General features: G+C 41.8%; 1 protein-coding gene across 3 annotated transcripts in view; it reads right to left on the bottom strand.

Moving 5' to 3' along the window:
• hecw2a (HECT, C2 and WW domain containing E3 ubiquitin protein ligase 2a) overlaps positions 1 to 17873 on the bottom strand; it is a 39195-nt gene that overhangs the window by 18017 nt on the left and 3305 nt on the right. For all 3 annotated transcript variants that reach the window (XM_034574682.1, XM_034574683.1, XM_034574684.1), the window contains exons 2-12: positions 9189 to 9901; positions 6042 to 6149; positions 5572 to 5666; positions 4191 to 4257; positions 3553 to 3722; positions 3291 to 3430; positions 2949 to 3049; positions 2012 to 2856; positions 1188 to 1473; positions 961 to 1053; positions 62 to 212 (exon numbers count right to left, since the gene is read on the bottom strand). In XM_034574682.1, the coding sequence (XP_034430573.1) occupies positions 62 to 212; positions 961 to 1053; positions 1188 to 1473; positions 2012 to 2856; positions 2949 to 3049; positions 3291 to 3430; positions 3553 to 3722; positions 4191 to 4257; positions 5572 to 5666; positions 6042 to 6149; positions 9189 to 9567 (2435 nt within the window). In that variant the 5' untranslated portion in view covers positions 9568 to 9901. The remainder of the gene's footprint in view (positions 1 to 61; positions 213 to 960; positions 1054 to 1187; positions 1474 to 2011; positions 2857 to 2948; positions 3050 to 3290; positions 3431 to 3552; positions 3723 to 4190; positions 4258 to 5571; positions 5667 to 6041; positions 6150 to 9188; positions 9902 to 17873) is intronic.

The following is a 17873-nucleotide window of genomic DNA, read 5'->3' as shown; positions in this document are numbered from 1 at the left end:
ACAGCACTTACCATAAAAATAAGTATGCTGGATACATTACATTTGTCTTGTCAAAGCCTACCTGCGGTTGAGTTGCTCCATCTGCTGAATGGAGTTGGAGCGGGTCAGGCCCTGCGGGGCAGGAGGTCCAGTGGGACGCTGCCATGTGGTGGTCCTGTTCACATGGTCCACGAAGAAAATCCTCCCATGGCTGTCGATACGAGCCTCCCAGTCTGAGGAGCAATTATTAGTGCATACAAAGTAGATGTTTAATGCCTCATGGGAATATACAATATGCAAGTAGACAATGAATGACAGAGATGACATAAACATCTGACAAAGGTTCTGAAACTCCACTATGTATCAAGACTTTATATTCGGGTAGTCCAACACTGAAATCTCTAAATTAACATTTGCTGTGTCAGAGGATCAGTTACATCTTAAGACTTCATCCACATGGGGAACATGAATGTCTTTACAACATTTCAAGGAAAGTCATCTAGTTGTCTTAATATTTTACTTAAATCTATTGACATAACTAATTAAAAAGTTAAGAGCTCACCAAAGTTATTGGGATTCATTCTCTGGACAACATCAATGTTAAAACATTTGAGGCTGTTATCAAGATAGACTGTATCAGTCCAGAGACAGAGGATCAACAAAGTCAGTGACAGATGTTAGCATCCTTAAAGCCCTGCTGGTGTGGCTACAAAGGTTTGTAAAAGTCCATGTACATTTTTTTTTAAATATTTTTTCAGACATGTCTGATTACTGAGTGAGAAACCACTGTGTCAATTATTCTCTGCATCATCAGGAGTTCATTTGTAATCCAAGGCTTGTAGTTTTATTTCACTCCGTAGAACATGGACATGGACACATGGATATAAATACAAACACTGACACAACAACACATGGCAACAAAGATGGCATACACACATGAAGTAGAAAAACAATATGGTGCATGCAGACACACACACTCACTGGGGGGCAGAGGCTCGTCCACACGTTGGTATCGGTGGATGTCCTGACGTACAGAGGGGAGCGAACGTACAGGATGGCCGTTGACATGGGCACCTGAACATAGAAAACACACAAAAGACAGAGGGAAATATGTTTTGAAGAGCACTGTTGTTCAGTTCATTCTTTAAATTCACTTTTAGGACTCACAATTCAAATATCTCGCCAACAAAAGTGAACAAACTGAGTACCTTCCTCTCCATCTTGCTCTGAATCCAAAGACCCCGCCTCCTCATTTGGCTTTGTCGCCCCCCCTTCTGGTTCTTCAGCCACGCCCCCTGCAGCCTGGAGGCTGAGCCTCCTTACACTGAGTTCCTCAACCTCCTCCGGCGCGCTGGCTGCCGGAGCTTCTCCTTCAGCCTCAGTGACATCAGCTCGCCCACCCCCTTCATCATCTACAGCTTGCGGGATTGGTGAGGTGCTGGAAACTACATGTCCCCCTGGATCTATGGCTGTCTCTGCTCCCTCCTCCGCTTCCTACAAAATATCCCATAAAATTTAAATAAATAAATAATATCATATTAAAAAAACACGTGTCAACACAGCTGCCACGCTATTCACTTCCTATTATTTGTTGGTGGCAGTTATGAGCAAGTAAATGTAGCAATGCACCAACAAAGGCAGTGAATTAACAACAAGTATAATTTAAAATGTTGAAATATTTCAAAAGCATGAAAATTCCATAGCAGGTTTGTTAGATCTCAACAATAAATGCTGCTTATTTAGTGAACAAACACGTCATAAAAATATGTATTTGTTTGTTTACAAGAAAACCCAACAATATCAATCAATCCATCAATCAAATTTATAATTTACAATATCCCAACATGATCAAATTGTTAATAAATAAAACATGACAAACTAAATCTATATGAAATTTATTTCTAAGACTTGCTTACAAATATCTGCTGGTGTGGGTTGCTGGGATGGCAACAAATACTCAATGTATGCATGTATTGCTTCTCAATAGCAATAGTGGCCATCAGTTATTTGTTCAAGAGCTTGATGAACTCACCACAGCAGTGGTCAGGGTGACCGGACAGCTCTCTGATGATGAGAAGACTGTCTGTGGGGCTGTTGCCATGGAGCAGGTGTCAATCTCTGATGAGGGTTCCTCGCCAGGCATCCTTCCTTCCTCAAGTATCTCTACACTCTCTAGCAAAGCATTATGGGACACAGCCTCTGTGAATGGACCCTCCTCTACCTCAGAAAATACATCTAGGTCCAAAACATCCCCCAAGTCAAGACCTGCCTCCACCTCCCCCTCAAGCGCTGTGTCATCCATCATAGCATCTGCACCGTCAGGCTCCTCTTCAAGCACGGGGGGCTGGAGCTGCTCAGGCGGTTGGAATTCCAGAAACGCGTCATCGTCATCTGGGCCGTCAACATCTGAAGCTTCTCCATTCATCAGTAGCGGTGAGAGCGGCACTGGAGTGATGTCATTGGCCCCCGACCTCTCATCATCTTCGTCTGAATCTATGTGCAACATGGCACTGAGCCTTGTGTGTGTGGGGAAGCTAGAGCGCAGTCTGGGTGAGGCTGCACCCAAGGGTCTTTCACCAGGACCCTTAGGGGCCTCAATAGCATCAAGGCCCTCACTGAATGATCTTTGGAGCATTTCATGGCCCGACAGGCTTACAGGCCCCACAAATCTAGCCGCAGCGCCCATAAAAGACAGGTCCTTTTCTGCGCAGGCCGTGGCCCCACCTTCCCACATGCCCTGTGAGCCCTGGGAGCCGGTAGGTGAGAGTCCCACAGAAACCACTCCTGGAAGGTGATGTGGCAGGTCCTCGTCATCAGATGGAGTCCCTGGTGCTCCGTTTAAGGATGAATTGCCAATGATAGAATCAGGAGAAGCACCTAGAGTGGACAGCAGAGGATGCATGTTGAAGAAAACAAATACATTTAAGTCTTATGTAAGAAATGAAAGTATAGTTTAAAGACAGAATTACCATCAGGCCCGGTTGAGGTGAGCTCCACTTTGAATTGCAACTGACCACTTACATGTTCAGTGGGCAGGCGCCGACACAGAGAGAAACTCACAGGCTGGACACTGGACAGAGAGAACAACATTTAGGTAATGTAGTAGATCCTGCTGACAGAGCTGAAGCTGGACGGTTTTATGTCAGTGATTATGGAGTATGTTCTGTGCATGCTTGTGTGTGTGTGTGTGTGTGTGTGTGTGTGTGTGTGTGTGTGTGTGTGTGTGTGTGTGTGTGTGTGTGTGTGTGTGTGTGTGTGTGTGTGTGTGTGTGTGTGTGTGTGTGTGTGAACTCATATTTGCCCGTTCATACCCAGGAATCTTTTCAATTAGCCGCTGCACAGGGATAGTCAGCTGGCCGAGGAAGCGTTTGATGATTGGTCGGCTTTTTGCAAATTTGTCCTTTACCTCAATATACAGGATGTCTGTCATTAGTGCTACAAATGTGTATTTCTGTAGAGAGGCAAAAACATATATGGTCAGAACATGCTAAATAATATATTGATAATATATTGTTCAAAAGAGTGTGTGTCCTTGTGTCCCCTGACTGATAATAAAGTGATGTGTAAGAGCACCTCTCCATGCCAGACAGGGTTGATGGTGTTAGCAATGATGGCTGATCGTCGTTCCTGTCCATGATGACTGAAGATGGGGAAGACGCTCCTCTTCCCTGGGTGGATGGACATCTTCAGGTATGGGTCCGGATTAAAAAACATGCCCTTCTTTAGGCCAGTGGCACGTAAATCTGCCACAAAAAAATTCAGACAGCAGTCTTAAAATCACAGGTTCAAATATCCAGGTAAAAAAGTGAAAGACTGTTTTTTATCGTCTCGGCGTTTTGATACAAAACTTGACTTGCAGATACATGACGGCCAACAGAGCAAAGCTGTTTGTGTGAGCAAGTTGAAAAATGATGCTCTGTTCATGTAAACTCATTGTGATACTGACTGAATCTTTTAGAAAACTTTCTCCTTCACTGTCAGGAAAACAAATTCCAGAAGACTACATCACTCAGTAGTCTTATGTAGTCTTATCTGTATTTGGCAGGCTTTATTTTTTACATTTATTTAAAAGTTATGTACTCCATTTACAGATTTACTCTGGTTCGTTTTTGAGGATGATTACAGGAGAGGTGTGCCACTAAAATACGCACTTTTTAATTTCAGCCTAAATGTGTTCCAACACAAAAAAAAGGGTTAGCATCTCAAATCACCTGTCAATGTGAAGCTGATCAGTTTCCGAGGATGTTCGATGCCCACCTGCTCTGCCAGCCCCTCCACCTGAGAGAAGAGAACATGTCTCACTTTACACAGCACAGGAAATATAACAGGAAACATTTATATTCCTAGGAAGATATATAACACACCTGTGTTAGTCCTTGTGATTTCAAATGAATATAAACATTAATACAACTTAAATCTAAATTAAATGTATTGTAGACTGTCAGCACTGGAGCAGCACGGATGCACTGCTCATTGATGTTTGCAACAGAGAGAATTACATTGCTTACATGGGCAGCCTCGTGTCAGAGATCGATTCTGTCATATGAGTATTTAGTCATCAATTGGACTATATGAAACATGGTATAGAAAAATGTCTGCCTGAATCAACAAATGCTAATTTCCCCATAGTCTTACATACGTAGACCTATGGTATCTCCACAGTGCGTCAGTGCTGAAGAATGGTCGGGCTGCAAACACTTTCATTCTGTTGTAGGGGGAAAAACCTGTGGCTTCAGGGGTGGATCTAGGGGCGGGGCCAGGGGGGCACTGGCCCCAGCTGAAATGTAACTGGCCTCTGAAGTGCCCCTGTCAGTAGTGTTTTAAAAAACTACACAATAAACAATAAATATGACAATTCTTTAAGAATTTTTATTTTTCTTAAACATGGAACAATTTTCCAAATCTATTCAATGATGTGTGGCTTTTCTCTCAGCTGTAGAGCTAGCAGTAAACAAAACTTACTGAGTCAGGAATTATGCATGGACATTAGACAGATAAGTGGCTCCTATGTGTGAATTGTGGCCCCTTTATGGCCCCCGGGTTTAGAAAAATCCTAGATCCACCACTGTGTGGAACAACTAAAAACAAAACAAAACAACTAAAAACAACTAAAAACTAAAAAAACTAAAAACAGCAACAAATGTATGTTGACTGTGTGATGGCAGCATCCATTGCTTCTAATCCATTTGCATGTTGGTGGCAGCAAAGAGGTTGCTCTCAGAGTTTGGACAGTAACAGGCCAGAAGTGGAAGGGGCAGAGAGTGTGGCCAGAGGATGGGGGCCCAATGGCAGGTTTTTAGCCACGACTGCATCTGGTGAGGCAGAGTACTTTACCCTTAATGATACAGCTGAGGCACCTTCACGCAGCACAATGAAGGGTCTTTTTAATGGAAATATACCAGGATCTCTGTATAAAAGGGACTTGAGCTAAAGCTTGAGACTCTACATGACTAAGAGATTACAGATTCTACAGTACCTAACCCATCTAACCTTCTTACTCACTCTTTCTCTTTCTTATATATACAAACGCACACGCACACGCACACACACACACGCACACGCACACGCGCACACACGCACACACACACTCACCAGGATGGCTGGATTCTTCACAGTGATGCAGGGGGTAGTGGCTCGCAGGCCTCCACTCACTCCATGGTAGTACTTAAAACAGATCTTGGTCTCAGCTGCAGAGGAAACGGCCAAGGGTTAAGGGATATGGAAACATTGCAAAAATGATCTTCCTATTGTTGGCTTTACTTCAGTTACACTGGGGACTGTGGAATCATGTTTTCAATACGCTCAATTAAATGATCTTTCATATAGTGAGAGTGATTCTGAATTTATGGGTAACACATTGTAACTTGTGATAGTTATTCATAAAACAACGTGAACGTGAGATTTGTTTCATACAAATATACATAAAACGATTCTTTTTTCCTTGTATGCCAGAAAAAACATTGACATTCTGGATGAGTAAATGTTTTACAATAATAAGAATTAAGTGATTTTCTTTATATTTTTGAATTGAATAAATCATATCATTGAGAACCATAACTTACGCTCAGTGAAGTAGGGCCCAACCTCAAGTCTCCACACAATCTGACCTTTCTGGGTGCCATTCACCCCTCTGTTCTTACAGTCCCACACATTGGATGGATTGGTTTCATCTGGAAAAAAAAGGACGTTGGTTAGCTTTGCAAGGTGCAGATTCTTGGTTCAGTCAAACCATGTTCTTGCTGTGTTGACATCCCTCCTGATATCAAACCAAACAATGTTAAATCAAACAACATTGCTCAAGCTGCAATGAAGCTGCTATGTAAAACTGCAACCAAGCTGCATCTGTTCAGCTTTTTAAGCATGCTTTGTCTGCACAGTCTTTCTTTAATCAGTGAATCTATTCCCAAAATAACCTCCCTACAACCTCTGAGCAGAAGGACAAACACCAAACTTCCTCTCAGTTAAAAACAGGGAGGGGGAATTCCGCTGTACGTAGCACTTTCGCACGCAGATTAATGAAGCACCAACCTCAGCTGACTGGTGGGAAGTTTCAAGGTATACAGGACTGTTACTGTTACTGTGTGTGTGTGTGTGTGTGTGTGTGTGTGTGTGTGTGTGTGTGTGTGTGTGTGTGTGTGTGTGTGTGTGTGTGTGTGTGTGTGCGTGAAGGGGAGTGAAAGAGGGGAAGGCAGGTCGCTTATCATTGAGTGTCTGCTTAGTGGAGGAAAGCAGTAGCCCCTCTGGGGTATAAGACCCCGGAGCAGATAATAAGTCCTGGCAGCCTTATGATCGATATGAAGTGACCTGACACCTCGCCAGGCACCAGCAGTTTACACCATCTCTCCCCCACATAGGGTCCCATTTACAAGGGAAACTAATCCAAACAAATTAAGTCTTGGTGGTCGTCAGAAACATAACTAATCATTTGGTAAACAAGCTAAACTGACCATGATCATAGTAAACATAATAACATGGTGCCCAGAAACCACTGCTGTTTGTTGTACTCAGACTTTGTATGACCTCTGGGGAAGTCAAAGACACCCATTGTTTTCAGAAATCCATTATTAACACAATAGATTTTCCTGAACAGCTCACAGGCTGCAGCTTTCCCTGAGCATCAATCACCTCACCACATCACGAGGAGGAAAATGTAAGGACTTGAAAAGGAATGATGCTAATTTTCAAAATAATTTCCTTTTACATCAGGGCAGCAGGATGTCTCCAGTATGTATTTTAGGTGTGAAATTAGATATTCAGTCCTTTACAACTGAAGCAATGAATACCCCTAGTATGGGTTATGCTCCAAACACACTGCCTCCTACATTTCCAACAATCCAACCAATAGCATTTGACCCGTCCTTTCTTGATGAAAATCCACATTTCCTTCCAGTTTACTGGCAGGGTTCCTGGTACTGATCCTGTTTATTTTTGTTTCAAGAAAAACCTGAGATAAGCCAGGTGACATCATCATGGATAGTGTTTCACAGACTTTAGATAGACCTCCTTATAGCAGAGATAAAGTCATACTCTTGACAAATAAGCTGACCTTTGTGTGTAAAATGGATGGAAGGCCCCTTTAATATTTCAGTTTCTGGTTGCCTTAAACAAACATCATTTCCAATTAGCCCCCAACCATTGCACGTTAAACATAAGCAAGTCGAGGGTTGGTTCAGACATGTCTGCGATAACAGCAGGACGGAGAGGATTTGCGGGGATGTGTATGTTTTTTTTTGTTTAGCAGCGATACAGTTTGTAAGTAATGATTTGCAAAGCTCTGCCACTTTTTCAAAATATTCATGGCGGATTCAGTTGTTTTGTACGCTGACAAATGATCACCTAACCCGGTCAAAGGTTTCAACTTGTAATACCAAGGTGGTCTTCGGCAGATCTCGTCATTTCTCTCAGAAACAAAATGCTGAATACGCGATTGCTTTAGGTTACAGGTGCTAATGTAAGGTGATGTCAGCTGTTTACTAAGTAAGCAAGACGGCATAAAATTCATAGATTGTTAAGACCAAATGTGCCAGTGGAACACAGTTACTGCTGTATTGCTTTTCACCCTGATGGACAGATCTGCAAGACAGTTTGAGACTGATAGCCCTCTTCAGCACACAGGTCAATGTATTTCCCCCTGTCAAATTCCTGTCTCTAAGCAGGATTAGCATTTATTATTGGAGACCACCCTGCTTGCCACTAAGACCTGTGTGGTTTGTGATGGTGTGTGTGTTATCGTACACCAAGGCAGAGCTGTTACATGTTGACTCAGCTTCCAGTCCTGTGTAAAGTCTCAACCGCTCCTGTTTCAGTATTGACTCAGAGATGGAAGCTCCTGCACAAGACTATACATGGCTACTCTCAGCTTCCAATAATAAAACACCAGGATCAGCTGATACGCTTTGAGGACAGGTAGGGTCAAGTTCGCTCTGGTCCGGAGTGGCTGCAAGTTTCCAAAAGAGTTCAGCAAAAATAATTTGGGTGGAAAGCACATACAACAGACTAGTGTGAATATCACTGACAATTGTTGTGTTAAAACAAATTAACAAATCATGTTTTTATTTGTTTTGCTTGTTTCAGAATCCAAAACGGTGGTCTTAGAACAAACAACAAGACATCTCGGCAACTTAGATGCTGTTTTGTTGATGTTGTCGAGAGTGTTGAAAATGTAATTCTCACTATATGATTGTTGCTTTGACTCATGTAAAAAATCCAGCCAATCCAAATGTAGCATGAAGTAGGTGTCACTTGTCACACATCTGCTATGGCCCAAAATTGACGATTACAAGCAGCCATATATTGCGAGTAAGGCTTCTACCATGCGACTACGTTTTTGTCTGAAAATTGCATTTCCAAACAAAAACGATCTCTGGTCGCTTGTGGCTTAACCACAATCAATACTGAAAAATATAGACCAGCTAACTGCAGGTCTGGCATAGCCTCGCATACAGTATTTATTATAAGTACTCCTCAAGGATTTCCGTTCCAAGATGCACACTAACGGCACAGTTTTGAAAGAAAACTGTTCAAATATCATTTAAATTAGCTGCATTCAGGTATTTCATCTTGACTTGCATTTGCTTATGAGGACCTGTGACTTGACTTTAACCTATCTTCAAAAACATGAGAGGTAATATAGACCAAGACTTGAGATTTAACCTTGACCTGGCCAGAAGCTCTACTAGTAACAACATGAGTAAAAAAAATCAGCAAACCTATGTGGTACAGCCCGATCCAGTCGGTAGCATCCACTTCCTCCTTGATATCCCAGGATATGACGAGGTTCTGACCCCGGTTCAGCGTGTACTCCAGAGTGGACGCTGTAAGCGAGGAGCGACTGTGGGAGGTCACCAGGTCCGTATCACTGTTAGCACGTGGAAGCCCTATAGGACTGCTGATCACAGAGGCAGTATCAACAGCAGCCCCACCCCTCTCTGCCAGGGTCCGCAGGTTCTCTGGGCTAAGGGTGTGCCGGAGGTGGGGGCTGCGCCTTCTTGGAGCTGACAGGTGGTCGCGAACCCCCACAGCCAGGTTGGGCGGATTGTGGGAGCGGGTCCTGGGTGGTAGGACCGCTGTGGCCAGGGACGGACGCATGTCTGTGTCTGGTGAAGAAACAGCTACAAGAAGTAAAAAAAGGTTGACGAGAAGCCCAAGAAGTCTTATTGACTGCTGATGTGATGACGCATTTTGCTGTTTTCGACTTGCTGACTCATCTTAAACTCTCTTATTTCAACAGTGAGAGTTAGTTTGAAGTTGTCGTGACTTGATAGGAGCCTTAAAAATAATGGGGCGATCTCCTCTACTCATAGACCCCGGATATCTGCGCGTTTGTTCCATGCATCACAACAGAACTGTCGCAGTTGAAGATATCCACAAAAGTCACGATGTTTGCCGCTCTTATTCCATGTTATCCAATGGCAACTGGAACCTGTAGATGGGGAAAGAGGGAGAGACAGAGAGAAATCAGTGAGTGACAAATTTGCTGCAACACAACAGAAGCAATAATTGTAAACTGTGGGTTGCCCCCAGCAAATGACTGAACAAGCATTAGTCACCATTCAGGTTGTTTGCTGTCAAAAAACCTGTCACCAACACGAATAATCCTGCACAGCCATTCCTCTCTGTCCTTTCTTCTCTGACATCCCGTTAACAACGAAGGAGGACATGTGTTTCAACTGTGAACAATTTGTTATATTTTTAGAACACATTTAAGTTATTTTTATTGGTTTATTGCTGACACAATGTTCTGTTTACTTCTCTGAATGATTAATGAAACACTTAATGAAAGTCTATATGATTGTCTTGCTGCTACAAACACTACCCCCTGTGGAGAAGCGTAAACTGAAAATATCTCATTTGAAATCCATTATGTCTGTGAGACTACTGGAAAAAGAAATGCATGAAACGTTCTCTTAACCCTCACATACACACACACACACACACACACACACACACACACACACACACACACACACACACACACACACACACACACACACACACACACACACACACAAACATCTTTGCAGCTGCGTTTCTGGCGTTTCTGTAAGTGCAGAATGCCTCAGTAAAAACAGAGAAGGGAGACGTGCAGCTGTATCTGCCTCCCAGGAAGCTCTTCAATTAACAGTAGCCAGTTTGGGAAATCTCTGGGGAGCTCTGTCAGAGTCTCAACCACAGCCAGCTCGTTATTTAAGGACGGATAGCATGTTCCTTCACAATCTGCTGGTTTAAAATGGTCTGAGAAGCTGTTTTTTTTACCAAAAGGTTTGGTAACATTCAACAAATATGTGCTGGGTGCACTCAGTGAAAAACCAAGTGGGCTACATGTGTGAAACGTCTCAAAAACTGAGCTGTCCAGTGATGCACGTCTACGGTAAAAAGTGCAGTGCCAATTTTGGTGAGATTTGGACACATGATTCGTTCACTGTATGAATAAAAATGTGACCAGCACCCTGTAGGAGTCAGTGGGGTTGGGGCAGGTGTCTTCAGTCTGCAGACTGAGTTCAACATGTCTTCTTCTTAACCTCAGAAAAACTACAGCAACGGTCTCCAACTGGGTCAAACAATCAGTCAATCAAAATGTATTTGTACAGCCCATATTGACAAATCACAATTTGTCTCAGTGCTTAACAAGGTGCGACATCCTCTGTCCTTCACCCTCAACAAGAGTAGCGAAAACTACCCCCCAAAAAAATAAAGAAACCTCACAGAGAGCCACATGTGAGGGATCCCTCTCCCAGGGCGGGCAGAAGTGGAACAGATGCAGCATGTAACTGAACACATCAACAAAATTACAACAAACAGCGGGTCATCGGACTGACACACAGACACACAATCTCCATCCTGGCAACAACATGCCTTAATGCTTGTGCTTGCTCATTGTTGGAACTGTTGAGTTTCTCTATAATTTTTTAAGGTCTTGACCTTACTTTGTAAAGTGCCTTAGGTAAATGTATGTTATGATTTGGTGCGATACAAATAAAATTGAATTGAATTGAGCTAAACATTCATAGAATCACTTCCACTTTATAAAGTTGTCTTCAAAGTAAAACCACAACATTTGTTGTGTTGCTGCAATGCTTTTTACCAAGCTGAATTACAGAGTTGTGAACTTGGGTCTCAAGATTGTGCCGGTTGCTTAACAGAAATCTGAAATAGTCGACATTTTATTAAAATCTTCACTGCAGATAAACCAGGTAAGACCATTGAGTGTATGTAAAAAGCTCTGCACACAACGTTCATCATGCCAACAATAAAAAAGTGACGGTATATTGTAGAACTGTTTGAGGAGGACTCACTAAAGACAAAGACTAATTCTGATGTAGCTCCAGGGCATTTACACAGGAAAAGAGAAACGCCCATTCCAAACAGGCATGTTTAGAACAGGCCCTGCATTAGTAGAGGACAAATAACCATTCCCTCTCACATTCACATCTATGGTCAATTAACCTAACCCTAATCTGCAAGTCTTTGGACTGTGGGGAAGCCGGACTAACCAAAGAAAACCCACACTACCACAGGGAGAACAGGCAAACTCCACACTGAACTGGGAACCTTCTTGATGTGAGGTGACAGTGCTAACCACAGCATTACCATGCTGCCCTTAGCGTTAAAGGTTAAATATGAAAAGAAAAATGTATCTTGTTAGTAAAGTAATACAACAGTTACTTTACGGTACAATATTGTTTCCGTCCCTGAAACAGGGAAGACAGTTAGTTGACCTCCTTCACTCCTGCCATCAATACTGTGGACTCTACAGATCGCCTCGCCAGTGTTGTGCCAGTTCACACTTAAAATGAACTAGTTCAAAGTGGAGGAGGAAGAAGGAGAAGTGACGTTCACTCTCGCTGGAGTGAACGTCACTCACGTTCACGTTCATCGTATGAAAACTGATTTGTTCACGAAAAATATGAACATAAACGCACATGCACAACACTGCGCCTAGAAATAACACTAAGCTATGGGTCGTAATAAGCTGCTGCACAGATGACTTAAGCGGTAATTAGAGGACAGTCTCTCTGTCTATGCCCCTGGGGAGGCAAACCTCATAGTTTGAAAAATACGTCTTGTGTACAATGTGTACAATGGCGCCCATTTTTGTTCAATACCTCTTTACTTCAATGTGCTCTCTGCCTTCCCTCCACTACACACTAACAACTTCCTGTAGAGTAGCTATAAAAAGTGACAGGAAGAGAAAATCTAAGACCGACTTAAAAACAGTTGGTAAAAATGTCCAAGCTACAGTCTCTTCTATGGAGTGAGATAATCTTGCATGCACAAAAAATCTAGACTGAATGTTTTTGGTATGGATTGGACTGGCTTTGACTTTTAGTTAAATTCTGTTTCAATCTGGCACATTCCAATGATAACAGTACTCCTGATCCCATTCAATACAATACAATGAATATGCTGAACTAAAACACTGGATGGCAAACAACTTTCTCTAACTAATTATTAACCTGCTTTAACTAATTCATTCACTAATTACTAATAACTTATTTTCCTTGGTCCCACCTCCAGCATGGATAATATCACGGCAAACCTTGGTGAACTAGCACTGTTTACTAAGTCCTAAGCTAGAAATCTAGGTGTGGCCTTTGACTAAAACCTGAGCTTCGAACCCCATATTAAGAGGGTTGTGCAATCATGTTTTTATCATTTAAGAAACATAGCCACGGTTAAATCTTTTATCTCTCACACAGACCTGGAAACAAATATTCACACCCTCATTTCCCTCTTGCCTGGACTACTGTAAATCCCTTTATAGTGGTCTTACTCAGAAATCAATCTACCGTCTAAAGTTAGTCCAGAATGCTGTCGCTTGGCTTTTTGACACAATGCAAAAAATGTAACCATATCACCCTTGTTGTAGCATCCTTGCACTCGCTGCCTGTTAATTTTAGAATTGATTTTTAAATTATTTTGATTACTTTTAAAGCCAGAAATGGGCTAGCCCCTCCCTGAATTTTAAACCTTTTATCTCCCTACGAGCCAGGATGCAGTCTGAGATCCTCTGGTAAAGCGTTGCTAGCCATTCCAAAATCAAGGCTGAAAACCAAAGAGATAGAGCCTTTGCAGTGAGGGCCCCTACACTTTGGAACAATCTGCCAGAAGAGATTAGACCAGCAGAACGGTTAACGGTTTTATCTCTCTTCTTAAAACACATAAAAAAGCTTTTATCATTTGATGTCTATGACTTTTATTATTTGTATCTTTATTATTATTATTTCTTTACTATGATTGTTTGTGAATATGATATTTAGTTTTGTTTTGTTTGTTGTAAAGCACTTTGTTACTTGTATTGAAAAGTGCTATATTATTTTACTACTAATACACACTAGAACATTATATAACTCATCTACATCAAGTTTTACACATGTGCCAGGCATGACAAAATGCTGCAGATGGAAAAATTACTATGATAAAATTTTCATGATAAATGAAAAATATGAACAATAATATACGGCTCTTATGTATGGCTCTTATGCATCTGAATCAATTCACTTTGCATTTCGAACTGACTGAGAGAAATGATGAACTGGCCACTGGGCTGATGTATGTGGATTGGCTGCATTTCTAGATAACTCAGGCCTGATATTGAAATAAGATCTGCTGTAATTGACATGAGGAAAGCCTGGACATCCCTGACTCGACAAGATTACCAGAGCATGGCTACATCACACACACACACACACACACACACACACACACACACACACACACACACACACACACACACACACACACACACACACACACACACACACACACACACACACACACACACACACACACAGGGATTTATGACGGAATAAAACCTTAATCACAGTTGCAGGAATACGTAAATCCTCCTCACGTGTGCACATGGCCTCATAGAGTCATATAGCATCAGCAGGGAGGGGCCAGTTCCATAAACAAGCAGGAGCTTATTCAGTTAAAGAAGAAACAAAAATCTGTGTACATGTAACTGCTGAAGATGCCACGGCTGCACCTATCCCCACTCAGACAAGAGGGGACAAGAGGTCTGTCTAAGAGCACCAACTAAAGCATGACCTCAGGAAAGGCCACTGAGTTGATTCAATCTGGACTCATGCCAGTGCTTTTTCTTCTAAAACGTTCCAACTTCCCATTATAATCCCAATTCAAGCGCTCTGTAAAGCTTTGACCTGATGCGGGATTAGTGACGGATTCTCAGAAAATGGATGTAGATAAACAAGGTGTTCTGTGAGTATCCAAAATTGACAAATGTGCTTCTATTTCTAACCATTCTGTGGGATGATGGTAAATTTGACACCTGTCTTGCTTAGCCCGTCATTTGAGCACTGTTCTGTTATCAGGCACCAAGTACTTCGTACTCGGCACCACTGTGCAATGAATACTAAAAAGAAGCACATCTGCAGCAATATAATTTACACAGCATGGCAGAATTGGATGGATTGTTGTTTTTTTCATCAAACTTTCATAGAACCGGCTGTCATAGAAGATTTCAACGTATCCATCTTTTTTTCTGAATGCAGAGGCTGAGTCACTCAGTCATGTCTCGTGTCCCCTGTGACAGTCATTACGGGCAGACACCATCATAGCAATATGTCTGTCCACCTCCTTTTACACACCTCATGCCAAGAACAAGACTTATTGAACCCTCACAATTGCAAGCTGATGCACAACTCTCCTCTGCACAACCCCCCCACACACTGTGTGTTGAAAATATTATTTTACCATAACTGATTAATATATACTGCAGTGTAAAATTGCGTCCATTAATCACTGAATGTGCATGTTTCAGTGTGTGGATTTTTACTGCGTTATCTCAAGTTGATCGAAAGAAAATTTGGATCATTCGTCCTTCTCACTAGTACTGTTTGTGTTTCAATGCCTGATGTATCTCTATAGCTCTACTGTTGTCAGATGACTATTAAAAACACACCATAACCCACATGGTCACATGTTCCTTCATTACCATGCACACACTGTAGTTCATTCCCCCCCCCCCATGCTCTCTTACATATGTATTAATACACAGCAGAGAATATTTGTGAGGCTCCAGAATATTTTGATGGACATATTTTACTATAAATGAAATTTAAATTATCAAGAGATTAGTCCATAAGGAAATTAAGCACTAGTTTTAGCTCCCACAGGATATATGTTGTCATTTAGATGCTGTGATGTCAGTGAAGGGATTCCTTCGTCATTCACATACACTTTCTCTTTCTCCATCTGTGTGTGTGTGTGTGTGTGTGTGTTGGTTGTTGTCGGTGTCAGCAGAGGGACCCCTCTGTGCCCCTGTGGAGGTGACTGCAGTACTTTACAGCCTGACAGAACGGACACCTTGGGGAGCTGGCGCACACGCACACACACACACACACACACACAGTGGCACTACGGTCTGGTTGTGTCTCACTGACACATAAAGTTAATAACAAAACACAAACAGCTTGAGGAAGCTTCCTCATGCTGTTTCCTGACTCGGACGATGGAATTTCATAGCCGAAACAAAGAAACACAAAACTACCTCCTCACTGAGCTCCAGATGAACCTGAAGTGTGGAATATAAACTAAGGGTCTGCCTGACTACAACTCGCTGCAGTGAGGCCTCACTGGAGGATGCAGCTTTGTGAGTCATTCTGAGAGAACACAGGCTACAGCCCTGGTCTCAGTGCGTCCCCACTTCCCAGAAAAAACGCAGCTCTGTCCCACTCAGAGTATTTCTTTAAACACATCACCGAGAGTCTAGGATGAGTCACTCCTCGGGAGGCATCCCTCCCTGACAGGCCCAAAATGGAATTTAAGCGGGAAGATTGACTAATATGGCTCTTTCCAAGTTTAGAATGCTGACCTATCAATAAATGGGAAAGTGGGTTGTACATTGATTTATGAATGGCATAAAAACTGTACCCAGAATCAGTTTTGGCTAAAGCAAGGACTATGGGGTCATCACAATTTCAGGTTGTGCATCCAGTGCTCATTGCTCAAACCCACATTACTGTGTTGTAAATTCACGAGGTTTTCAAAAATGCTGAATTTGTCAGACTGGATATGAGGGAAAATGTGTCTCAAATGATACACCAGAAATGTTTAGAATACTTCAGTTTGATGAAGAAGTGGAGCCATAAATGAATAAATACATGAATATTAAAAAACTTTAAACATCACACAGCTTCAATAGAGAGTATATCAAACAATGTAATACATTATTGTATATGTAACAATATACAATAACATAGTGTGGCCTAAGATCTTGTTAACAACCTCAAAGCCACTTCAGGTTAAACAAAGGGAGACTACTGTAGTTTAAGGTGTTAGTGATGGATTAGTAATGACCTGTAGATAAAGCCATGAAGCCATTAGTGACATCACTACAGGGTGACACAACCTCTATGTTCTTCTCCCATTTTACCTCCTGACTCATTGGCTAAAATCAATTAGCTAAAACACTCTACAGGCTATACAGTCATAAGCAACATTTTAGATTTATGATAATCAATCAAGCACATCACTACACTTAAATCAATACATTACATAAAGTGTCATCATTGTGACTGATACTCTAATACAACTCTCTGTAAAAAACGTCTGATTACATAAGGTTGCATGAAGAGTAGGGTATAATATAAATATAATGTAGTTTGTCATTTACTAAAAGATCAGTACTAAATTTCATATTGTCTTCTAACACAAGACCGCAAATCTGAAGACAGCTTTCAGTACTTGGTGCAACAGATACATTATAGTGGGTAATCAATAGAAGCAGAGATTCAGTGGTCAGCATGTGTTGCATATGGGCATTGTCGTTTTCGCCTAAGATCAAATTCTGAATTAGGTTTAGTTTAGTTGTGTACGTGCTCTGGTTCATACAGATACTAGATTTCCTGATTGAATGACGATAATATGAGTGAATCACTTATGTGGGAATATTCAATATAAATAAACTTTGAATAAACAGGCGACCAGAGCTCTGTAGCAGTCAGTGGGGGTGGGACAGTGTGTTCTTTTATGTCATTGGATAAAGTACAGCAGTGGTCGGCCACTAAGTCCTATGACTAAGTCAAACCACGGGTCAAATCGCTGCCAGATCATTTTGATGATTCTTTTTCTTATTTCACCATATCGGACAGACACAGGCATTCACAGCTGACACGGGTGCAGATCTCCATCATGTCAGCAACATTCATAGAATAAATTCCACTTTAGCAAGTTGTCTTCAAAGTAAAAGTAAATTAGTTTTGTTGCTATGATGTTTTCTATCGAGCTGAATTGCAGCGCTTTTATTTTGAGAAGGGGTGTGAACTTGGGTCTAGCTGATTGCTTAACAGACCTCTGAAATAACCAACATGCAAGTTTCATTATATGAAAAACAATGACAATAAAATAGTCATTGCAGAATAAACCAGGAT

Source organism: Hippoglossus hippoglossus, chromosome 21, assembly GCF_009819705.1.
Source record: "Hippoglossus hippoglossus isolate fHipHip1 chromosome 21, fHipHip1.pri, whole genome shotgun sequence".
Classification (NCBI taxonomy): domain Eukaryota; kingdom Metazoa; phylum Chordata; class Actinopteri; order Pleuronectiformes; family Pleuronectidae; genus Hippoglossus; species Hippoglossus hippoglossus.
This window is presented reverse-complemented; position numbering and strand designations above follow the sequence as displayed.